The 11,962-nt window shown below is 44.1% G+C and overlaps 1 protein-coding gene across 11 annotated transcripts in view; it reads right to left on the bottom strand.

Moving 5' to 3' along the window:
* Window positions 1-387: 387 nt before the first annotated feature.
* LOC110537533 (angiomotin) overlaps window positions 388-11,962 on the bottom strand; it is a 50,881-nt gene continuing 39,306 nt past the window's right edge. For all 11 annotated transcript variants that reach the window (XM_036937483.2, XM_036937484.2, XM_036937488.2 and 8 more), the window contains 5 exons: window positions 10,667-10,816; window positions 7,754-8,082; window positions 7,186-7,421; window positions 6,314-6,547; window positions 388-4,212 (listed from right to left, as the gene is read on the bottom strand). In XM_036937483.2, coding sequence (XP_036793378.2) covers window positions 4,097-4,212; window positions 6,314-6,547; window positions 7,186-7,421; window positions 7,754-8,082; window positions 10,667-10,816 — 1,065 coding nt within the window. In that variant the 3' untranslated portion in view covers window positions 388-4,096. The remainder of the gene's footprint in view (window positions 4,213-6,313; window positions 6,548-7,185; window positions 7,422-7,753; window positions 8,083-10,666; window positions 10,817-11,962) is intronic.

Raw genomic sequence — 11,962 nt, 5'->3', positions numbered from 1 at the left:
ACACTGCATTTCAATCCGATTGAATAGATAAAGAAGTCATCTAGTCTCGTTTTACTGCATGTTCCCCTCTAATCAGGGACTGAGTTAGACCTGGGACAACAGGTGGGTACAATTATCAGGTAGGACAGAAAACTAGCAGGGCAGTGGGAGGCTCTTCATGGAGGGTGTGACGTAAGCAAATACATTGAAAAGTCACCTTGTCCTAGAAAGATTTCCAGGGTTATCGAAATGTTACACCAGGGTAAGCCTACAGGGAACACAGCCCCCCAAGTGTTTCTAAAATCCCCTATGGGGTAAAATGAATGGAACCGTTTGACAACTCTTAATGTGGTACTCTATACCAAAAAAATACATGTGTACATTATAAGAGGAAAATGCACAGAAAAGTCACATTGTATATTTATTTAACAAAATAAATGTAATACTAAACCAAGTAAACTCACTATCTGAAACATTTGGAAAGTCGTCAGGAGTACATAAATTACACCCCAAAAACGTTCAACCACAAATAAAAACGGCATGAAATGTTTGTTTTTTTGTAAAACCAGATGGTTGACTAGAAATACAATTTAATTAAACATGAATGGCGATTGTACAGTAATGACATTGTCAAGCAGCATCTATTTTACGGACGTTGAAAGGCACAAATACTAGAAGACCTTGCATCTTTAAAAAAGTAACATTCATTACTACCAGAGATTCCGTTAAACTCACCAACTCTGCTCTTGATTGACCAAAAACGTTAATACATAGTTTGATACTTATTCCCATCACCACACTGATAAGGCAGGTCTACAGGCTCACTTTGACTTAAACATGTAAATACTAATCATCTGTTTGACAGTAATGGGTACAGAACACCTTATGAAATTTGAAGCAAGACCCATGGACTGGCATTTGGGTGGGACCGCAAAGAGTTGCATATTGTGCTGTATGCTATCAGTACAGATTTTAAGGGGAACACCTTTGCTTTAAGAGTTGAATTAATGTATAAATGACATTTCTGAAGCTTCCGGTGCAGGCTGGTACAGTACTTGATAATGGGGACTTTGACATGACTGTTAGTAACACCATGAAAAAACATTTGATGCTCTCCCAATAAATTGAACATGACATCCATTGGCCTTTTGAAAATGTAACCATTGAAAAGTGTCATTTTACAAACAGTAAAACAGCAAGTGCAACTGATAGCCATCCAAATGAGCCTTAGCAAGAAGCGTAAAATGAACACCAAAAAAATAAAATAATATTAGGTGTTCAATCCTGTAGTCCCCACCCAAGGTTCAGTCTCCAATCCCAGGGTCCATTGTCTATCCTGGACAAACAACTTGACACTACAAGGGGGGGCAATTTCTCTGCTGGACATTTTTAATTTCTTAACACTATTTGTGCTTTTTATTCAGTTGTAAAACTAACATACTGTACACTATATACAAAATTATGTGGACACCCCTTCAAATAAGTGGATTCGGCTATTTTAGCCACACCGGTTGCTGACAGGTGTATAAAATTGAGCACACAGCCATGCTATCTCCATAGACAAACACTGGCAGTAGAATTGCCTGACTGAAGAGCTCAGTGACTTTCAACATGGCACCGTCATAGGATGCCACCTTTCCAACAAGTCAGTTTGTCAAATTTCTGCCCCAGTCAACTGTAAGTGCTGTTATTGTGAAGTGGAAATGTCTAGGAACAACAATGGCTCAGCCGCGAAGTGGTAGGCCACACAAGCTCACAGAACTGCCAAGTGCTGAAACGCGTAAAAAAAGTCTGTCCTTGGTTGTAACACTTACTACCAAGTTCCAAACTGCCTCTGGATGCAATGTCAGCACAAGAACTGTTCATTGGGAGCTTCATGAAATGGGTTTCCATGGCCAAGCAGCCGCACACAAGCCTAAGATGACTATGCTCAATGCCAAGAAATGGCTAGAGTGGTGAATAGCTCGCCGCCATTGGGCTTTGGAGCAATGGAAACGTGTTTTCTGGAGTGATGAATCACGCTTCACCATCTGGCAGTCGGACGGACGAATCTGGGTTTGGCGGATGCCAGGAGAACGCTACCTGCACCAATGTATAGTGCCAATTGTAAAGTTTGGTGGAGGAGGAATAATGGTTTGGGGTTGTTTTTCATGGTTCGGGCTAGCCCCCTTAGTTCCAGTGAAGGGGAAATCTTAACGCTACAGCATACAATGACATTCTATACGATTCTGTGATTCCAACTTTGTGGCAACAGTTTGGGGAAGGCTCTTTCCTGTTTCAGCAAGACAATGCCCCTGTGCACAAAGCGAGGTCCATACAGAAATGGTTTGTCAAAATTGATGTGGAAGAACTTGACTGGCCTGCACAGAGCCCTGACCTCAACCCCATGGAACACCAACTGCGAGCCAGCCCCAATCGCCCAACATCAGTGTCCGACCTCACTAATGCTCTTGTGGATGAAAGGAAGCAAATCCCCTCAGAAATGTTCCAACATCTAGTGGAAAGCCTTCCCAGAAGAGTGGAGGCTGTTATAGCAGCAAAGGAGGGACCAACTCCATATTAATGCCCATGATTTTGGAATGAGATGTTCAACAAGCAGGTGTCCACATACTTTTGGTGATGTAGTGTACTTCTTTCAAACACTGGCCTAACTGCATCAGCCAGGTTGGAGAAATGTAGATACGAGGAGACAGTTTGTTCGAGCAGGTGAAGTAAAATTTTGTTTACAGATATTATTGGCCTCAGTGTTGTTGTTTTTTTTTTTTAAATGTCCACTTAACCTATTGACATTAAAGACAATAGTGGAGTCAGGCCAGGAGACAGGCTGGTGGAGTGTTTCTTTGGTCCCACATTTTTGGCTTTGGATTAAAAATGCTCACAACTGCTACCTAGATTGTTATATGGGTGGATATTTCAGTCACTGTTTGAAAGTTTGATGTGATATCATAGATATAACATTATCACATCAAGCCACAGACAAACTCATTCTGTTACCTTTGGTCAAAAGAAAGGGACATGTGCGGTTGTGAAACTGGCTTGGATTTCAACTGCTAACATCACCACATAGGCTGCGTTTAACCAGGCAGCCCAATTCCTATCTTTTGCCCAATTATTGGCAAAAGACCAGAATTGGGCTTCCTTTGTAAACAGAGCCATATAGTTTCATAAATACAATGTCAATCGGTGTAGAAAGACAGTTGATTACCAGATTGTCTGATCATTGCATAAACTAGTAGTTAAAATCCTAACGGACTATTTCAGGCCTAATATCATTTGAAGCAAGTCTGGGCAGAAGACCATTTCAAACCCAGCATGACTGGAATGAAGGACACTTAACAGGTATAGTGGAGAACCTTAACTGATGCATAGGCACATCGGTGAACACCAAACCTCTTCTACTGCTGCACTTCGAAAGAGACAGACCCCATCCAGTGGGGTCACAGGCAGCACATTGGACCACAGTAGAAATGTGAGTCTCGCTCCCCCAAGTTTTCCACTGTGACATGGGGGGCCGGTCCCCCAATACTTTAAACAGTGCATTGTGGTCCTTGGCTGGCAGTGCCATGTAACCGAATGGCTTCTAAAAACCTATTCCATTCAGTTCGGTTAAATGATACACATGCCATACATACAGTATCTACAGGTTAAAATAATGTTTTGTAGTTTACAATATCACTGATTACCCAAGTGCCACGTCTAACATTGGTGAATAATGTACTGTTTACTACACATAAATAGATTACCTAAGTCAGACTTAACGTGAAAAAAGTAAGTAGTGCAATAGATGCAACGTATGGTAGCCAATACATTTGGTCCAAGGGGGCTAGTTAACCAATAGCCTCCAGCAACACTGATCGCTCTGATGACACTAAAACCTCCCGAATCACAATCCGTACAAAGTATTGTTCATCAAAGCACATCTAAAAAAGTTGTGCATTTGAACACACCCTCGGTCACTCGACAACTAGTTAAACACCAAACGTTGAAAAAACAAAAAAAGCAATCCTCCACCTATTTTGAAAGTGTGTGTCTGTGAATGTTTGTGTGTGTGTGTATTGATTATGCACAAACACATATTGTCCTCCTGTCCTGTGACCTATAGAGGACATGGTTCAGTTCAGATGAGAATCTCCACCATGTCGTTGTCCTCCTGTTGAGGGGCTGATGTGGCCTGGGGGTGGGACTGTGGCAGGACACGCCTCTCCAGGGTACTGCTGTGGAACACTGGCACATCTACAGAAACACCGGGAGAAGGTTGGTCAACTGATCAAAGGGAACATCTACCCCCAAAACAAAGATTCAGCCTGTTCCCCAATCCCCATATAATGCACTACTTTTGACCAAAGCCACATAAGTAGTGCACTATAAAGGGAATAGGCTATTTGCCTTAAAGAAAACAATATCCATCACACTATATTTGAATAGGCGATTTGACCCCATATTGCCCATCCAGAGCATCTGACCCTTAACCTCTCCCCCCAGCTACTGCTTGGTTGAAACAAATGTGTGGTTTCTGGTAGAGGTCGACCGATTAATCAGAATGGCCGATTTCAAGTTTTCATAACAATCGGAAATCTGTATTTTTGGGCGCCAATTTGCCGATTTTTAATTTTTTTTACTTTAATTATTATTATTTTTTTAAATAATTTGTATTATTTTATACCTTTATTTAACTAGGCAAGTCAGTTAAGAACACATTCTTATTTTCAATGACGGCCTTGGAACGGTGGGTTAACTGCCTCGTTCAGAGGCAGAAGATTTTCACCTTGTCAGCTCGGGGGATCCAATCTTGCAACCTTACATTTAACTTGTCAAACGCAATAACGACCTGCCTCTCTCTCATTGCACTCCACAAGTTACCTGTTACGCGAATGCAGTACGCCAAAGTAAGTTGCTAGCTATCTTATAAAAAACAATCAATCATAATCACTAGTTAACTACACATGGTTGATGATATTCAACCAATTGTTTACAATTGGCTCATTCATCCCCCTCCTCTCCCCTGTAACTATTCCCCAGGTCGTTGCTGCAAATGAGAACGTGTTCTCAGTCAACTTACCTGGTAAAATAACGGATAAATAAATAAATATTACTAGATATTATCTAGCATGTCCTGCGTTGCGTATAATCTGACTGAGCATACAAGTATCTATGTATCTGACTGAGCGGTGGTAAACATCCATTCAAACAGCACTTTCGTGTGTTTTGCCAGCAGCTCTTCGTTGTGCGTCAAGCATTGCGCTGTTTATGATTTCAAGCCTATCAACTCCCGATGAGGCTGGTGTAACCGAAGTGAAATGGCTAGCTAGTTAGCGTGCGCTAATAGCGTTTCAAACGTCACTTGCTCTGAGCCGGTGGTTGTTTCCCTTGCTCTGAATGGGTAACGCTGCTTCGATGGTGGCTGTTGTTGTTGTGTTGCCGGTTCGAGCCCAGGGAGGAGCGAGGAGAGGGACGGAAGCTATACTGTTACACTGGCAATACTAAAGTGCCTATAAGAACATCCAATAGTCAAAGGTTAATGAAATACAAATGGTATAGAGGGAAATAGTCCTATAATTCCTATAATAACTACAACCTAAAACGTCTTACCTGGGAATATTGAAGACTCATGTTAAAAGGAACCACCAGCTTTCATATGTTCTCATGTTCTGAGCAAGGACCTGAAACGTTTGCTTTCTTACATGGCACATATTGCACTTTTACTTTCTTCTCCAACACTTTGTTTTTGCATTATTTAAACCAAATTGAACATGTTTCATTATTTACTTGAGGCTAAGTTGATTGTTTTGATGTATTATATTAAGTTAAAATAAGTGTTCATTCAGTATTGTTGTAATTGTCATTATTACAAATAAATAAATATAAATCGGCAGATTAATTGGTATAGGCTTTTTTGGTCCTCCAATAATCGGTATCGGCGTTGAAAAATCATAATCGGTCGACCTCTAGTTCCTGGATTATTTCTTGAATTAGTCTTGTACCATGTCAAAACAGATTTTAAACAAAAGCCCATTTGCGTTTGGTTAGATAATTTTCCTAGAAACGATTCAGTTCAGTTCAAGTGATGGGCTACACTGACAATCACAAGCGTCGTTTGCCATTCTGTTATGTTGGCACTGCACATTGCAGAAGCATCCTTGTTGGTCACGTCTAGACTAATTGAAAGTTTCTATTTCTCAAATTGCAGGCAGCGAACACTCAAATACTTCATATTAACTGGGTCTGAAAAAACTCTGGACCCTAGTTAAAGCATATAATTAAGTGGTCAGGACAAACTGCTGGCCTTGTGTCCACGGTGGACAACACTAATGTCGATTGCACTGTCCTACTGTACCTGCGATGCGGTCAGGTATGTAGACGGGGCTGGGGCTGGAGAGGCGGCTAGGCAGGGTCGTGCTCTGCAGGGCTGGGGTGCTAGGCTTGCTGCTAGCCTCCTGGTTCTGGCCCTTGTCTGTCTGGGTGCAGCTGTCCCTGCTGCCCGTCTTAGAGTGGCCTGCTGTCAGGGGCAGGACCGGGGAGGGAGATGACGAGATGGAATCGGTACGGTACTCTGGACCCAACAGAACTCCTGAGGGGAGGGAACAGAGAATACCTGTTAGGCATGTGGTGGTGCTGGGTTACTCATGTCAACTTGTTTATTGATGCACATGGAAGCAAGTTGAAGTAAGATAAAATAGTCCATAGTAACAGACAGTACATTCAGCATTCACACAACAATTAAGCAAGATTCAAATCAGCCTGTACCAGCAAGCACAGCACCATTGATAATATTAAACTTCCCACCCTCCTCCATCACCAGCAGGCTATTACTCATTCAATGTTACTATTGAAATCTAAGTTACATAAAAACCCACAGCTGAAGACCATTCATGTCAATGATACCCTCCACACCCCTTTGTCTCTCCGTCATCACGCTCTGACGCACACATCTCAGGGGCCTGCGAATCAACTTCCTGTACCCTCCCTGCCCTCTTCCTCCTAACCAGACTTCCGGCTTTTGTCCCTCTCCCCTGCATCTGAAATGACACCCTTATAGTTCACTACTTTTCACAAGAGGTCGAGTCTAGTCAAAAGTAGTGCCCTCCCGATGTCTGCAGTTCCAGTATCTAACCCACTCAATTCAAATTAATCCATCAAATATAACAAGGGAAAACTCAAATAGCCTTTATCACAACCAAACCCCATTAAAACCAATATAATTCTTACCCAGGCTGCCCTTCCAGCTGCTGTCCTTGCGCTCTTCTGTGATGGGGGAGCTGCTGAGGCCCAAGCTGTGTGAGAGCAGGCCCGAGCCGCCCGTGTTGGCGATGGACATCAGAGACTTGGAGGGTCGCATGGTGGCCGCGGCATCCCGGTCCTTGTTGGGATCCTTCCTGGAACGCTGGTGGAGCACTTTGATCATGGCATCCTTCTCAATGATCTGGGCGTGCAGGTTCTTGATCCTGTGGGACGGGACATGAGTATAGTTCTTCAAATAAAAGGAAGTACAACATCCTGCAAAGTGCAGACTGCATTAATATTTGAATGTGATTGTGTTCTGTATGATCAGTGAGAACAATGGGAGTTATAGACTGGATTTGACTGGGGTCACGGTTGCACTGAAGTTCTAGGATCTAGGGTAAGTGGTTGTGTTAAGCTGTTAAGGATCGTATCTGTATAGTGCACTGTACAGAACATGATTATTATATGAAATTGATAGGTTTAATGCCTCTCCAGGCATTTTGAAGATCAGTTGATCTGAATAGACCTGTGTCTCAAACACACAACTATCTACCTGCTTTCCATGTCAAGACAGCGGCGGTTGGCCAGCAGGATCTCCTCCTCCTCCTTCTGGATACGAGCCTCCACTGACAGCTGCTGCTCATAGCTGCTGCTGGCGGAGTGGCTTATCATTGACGACGACGTGTCCCTCTGGGTGGCGACGGAGGCGGCGGCGTCTAAGGCAAACTGCCTCATGACGCTCTCCTCCAGGTACTTCTGCTCCCACTTGGTCATGTCTGCCTCCAGGGCCAGGATCCTCTCCTCTTTCTCCCTCAGGTGCTCCATCAGAGCCGTGACGTTGTACTCCTGACCACTGCTGCTGCTCTGGGAGCCGCCTTGTCTCTGGATGGGTGGAGGGGAGGAAGGATGACAATGGGGGTGGGAGGTGTGGCCGTCAGTAAACATAATTGTTCCAAGAGCTCGACCGCCATCCAAGTGAGCAATCAAGTCACATTCACATTTGTATTACCAATACACACAATTTCTGCCTATATGATGGCCTATGGCAACACTGGCTGGTAGAGAGGCAAGGCTCCAAGTATGTCTGTAGTCTCTGTGGACCTGACAATCTGTCTGCTCCCAAAGGCTCTAATGGAATATACAGTACCAGTCAAAAGTTTGGACACACCTAGTCATTCAAGGGTTTTTGACTGGTTCTGTACATCTCTCCCTTCCCCTCCGTGGTTCTGTCATCTACAACCTTTCCCCCACATTCTCAGCATCCTTGGGGACCTGGCTGCGCTCTATTAATGAGAAAACATTATGTGGTGCCCCGCTTGGCTCTGCTCGGACACACAGAAAGAGAGAATGGAATTCTGGGTCAGGACGCCCCGCTTGGCTCTGCTCGGACACACAGAAAAAGAGAATGGAATTCTGGGTCAGGACGCCCCGCTTGGCTCTGCTCGGACACACAGAAAGAGAGAATGGAATTCTGGGTCAGGTCGCCCCGCTTGGCTCTGCTCGGACACACAGAAAGAGAGAATGGAATTCTGGGTCAGGACGCCCCGCTTGGCTCTGCTCGGACACACAAAGAGAGAATGGAATTCTGGGTCAGGACGCCCCGCTTGGCTCTGCTCGGACACACAGAAAGAGAGAATGGAATTCTGGGTCAGGACGCCCCGCTTGGCTCTGCTCGGACACACAGAAATAGAGAATGGAATTCTGGGTCAGGACGCCCCGCTTGGCTCTGCTCGGACACACAGAAAGAGAGAATGGAATTCTGGGTCAGGACGCCCCGCTTGGCTCTGCTCGGACACACAGAAAGAGAGAATGGAATTCTGGGTCAGGACGCCCCGCTTGGCTCTGCTCGGACACACAGAAAGAGAGAATGGGATTTAAGGAATAGATCATCTCTGTTGGGACTGGGAGAGAGAGAGCCTGGAATTCTGGGTCAGGTTGCCCCGCTGACGCTGAATGCAGCTGAGATGCTGCACCGTCTCATAGGCAGGTTAGTGTTTTTCATCATGAATCTATTTCTGGAGGCCGTTCTGTGGAGTGGTCACTAGCTGGCACAGCCACAAAGTCATAACATCTGATTTAAAGCTAACTCAATCCACACCGCTAACCCTAATGCTTAACACTAACCTTAAATCAAGACCAAAAAGCTCATTTTTCTTTACAATATAGCCAATTTTGACTTTGCAGCTGGCTTAAGGGGAAATCGCTCAGTTCTACCTTCAGGATCAGACTCATGACAATAAACACCAACATGTGTCTCAGTGTCTTTAACACTGTTTATCCATGTATGAATCTGTTATTCAATGCGTTTCTATGCCCCCACCCCCTCCCCGAGTGTACGTTTAGTTTTTTTTGTCCTAGCACTACACAGCTGATTCAAATAACCAACTCATCATCAAGCTTGGATCATTTTAATCAGCTGTGTAGTGCTACGGAAAAAACAAACGTTTCCCAGGACCGACTTTGGGAAACCCTGCTCTAGAGGGGTTCAAAAGGACGTTCGTTTTGAAGTGTCTGTCCTATCTGAGAGATATGAGAAATTTCAGGAAACTTTTTTTTGACACATATTTAACCCCTTTTTTTAAGCTACTAAACTACTTCCTTATATATAATATCAGTCTAAACTTTGGACACACCCTTCTCATTCAAGGGTTTCTCTTTATTTTTACTATTTCCTACACTGTAGAATAATAGTGAAGACATCAACACTGAAATAACACATATTGGAAATTCGTAGTAACCAAAAAAAAACGTGTTAAACAAATCAAAATATATTTTATATTTGAGATTCTTCAAAGTAGCCACCCTTTGCCTTGAAGACAGCTTTGCACACTCTTGGCATTCTCTCAACCAGCTTCATGAGTTTGTCAGTCACCTGGAAGGCATTTCAATTAACAGGTGTGCCTTGTTAAAAGTACATTTGTGGAATTTCTTTCCTTCTTAATGCGTTTGAGCCAATCAGTTGTGTTGTGACAAGGTATGGGTGGTATACGGAAGATAGCCCTATTTGGTACACGTGTTATTTGATGTCTTCACTATTATTCTACAATGTAGCTTATTATATTTAAATATATTAAAATAAAAAAAAACAAAGAAAAACCCTTGAATGAGTAGGTGTGTCCAAACATTTCACTGGTACTGTGCTTCCATTCATTTTGTAAACTGGTCCCAAGCTGCCTTCAGGTGAGTGTTGTGAGGCTTGTGGGCGTTCTAGAGCAAAACAACCGACATGAACGTGTTTGTGAGAGGGGTCATATTAGTACGTAGCCCAAACTGTTCGGACGCTACAGACGTTTTCGTGAGATGTTGTGGATTGAGACACAGACCATGCAAAAAAATATATATTTCTATCTTACACGGATTTTGCTGGGGATTTTTTGGAATGCAAATGAGATTTTCACGGGGCCCCGGGAATTCAGTCAAGTAGGTTAACACACCATGTGTGTCTGAGTGTGTGTGCTTCTCTCACCTGCTGCATGCGTAGTGACTCCAGCTCCCGCTCCAGCCGCGTGCGTAACCGGTGCTCCAGCTGCTCTCTCTTCTCACAGGCAGCCTGGAGCTGGGCCAGGGCCTGCTGCATGCGCTCCACCTTCTCCACATATACCTGCTTCTTCTTCAGCTGCAGCCAGGGAGACAAAACATACAGACAGGATGTGGTCAGGGCACAGACCGGAAGTAGACAGGACGTGGGGGGGGGGGGGGTTGCATTCCATTCCAGAAACCTGCTCCTCCCTTTAACCCGACTTGTTCACTCCCCTTCTGACTGGGTTGGTGAAAGCAATGGTTTCCTTTGTTTGCACCACAATATAATTGCTCTCATCTAAGGAATGAAAAGACAGGAGTTGAAATACGGCTAGGTAGGAAACAGGGAAACAGGTGAGACTTTGTTTCACCTATGCCCCCCTTCCTCCAAACATCCCCCACCCAGCACCCCAACTTCAACCCCCCAATCCAAGATAATGCAGTCTGTATACACAATACCCATGTTTCAATGTCCCTTTGAACTGCAGCAGGAGCTGTAATTGGCTCTACTCAATGGACTGATTTAGCTCAGGGACACTCTTTTTAACGAAATAAGAGGAAAAGAGAGAAAGAGAGGGGCAAATAGAGGAGCATATACAGAGTTCCCACACTGACAGAGAAACAGAGAAAGCAGGCCAAGAATCTGGCACTGTTCAGGGCTTTTTCATGGCAGATATAAAACTCTAACTCAACAGCCTTTGTTCAAGGAAACAAGCGTGAGTTTGTGGCGGTGCCGGGCAGAAGTGGATCAGCCCTGTGCTTTTTAGGACACTCCAGGTCTGTTTCCTGCTTCGCTCGGCCCCAACTGACTAACTAGCCTTCTGGGCTATTTCAGACATATTACCAGCCAACCAACAGAACCAAACAGCCAGGGGTATCAAAGCTCGGAGCAGCTCCACATGAGAGTTTTGCCCAGGTCCACACAGAGGCCAGTCTTTTGGGCCATTCCTCTGAGGCTGGGCCATGAATGATGTTTTGAGCAAATATAAACAACCCATTTTGCAGTCGTTTGTCTTATCTTTTAAACAGTCCAAACCAACCCCATGAATCACAACTCAACACATACCAGACCCCATCTTTAGCCAATGACGTCATCAATACCAGGTGATAGGATGGATGACACTGTGGTTCAATACTGATATTCTCAGGCTATCCAGCTTAATGGTGACACAACGACAGGGAACATACTAGAGGTTGACCGATTAATCGGCATGGACGATTAATTAGGACCAATTTCAAGTTT

This window comes from Oncorhynchus mykiss, chromosome 12, assembly GCF_057628025.1.
Source record: "Oncorhynchus mykiss isolate SJ-2025 chromosome 12, ASM5762802v1, whole genome shotgun sequence".
NCBI classification, from domain to species: Eukaryota; Metazoa; Chordata; class Actinopteri; order Salmoniformes; family Salmonidae; genus Oncorhynchus; species Oncorhynchus mykiss.
The sequence above is the reverse complement of the archived record's forward strand: the minus strand, read 5'-3'. Positions and strand labels throughout refer to the sequence as shown.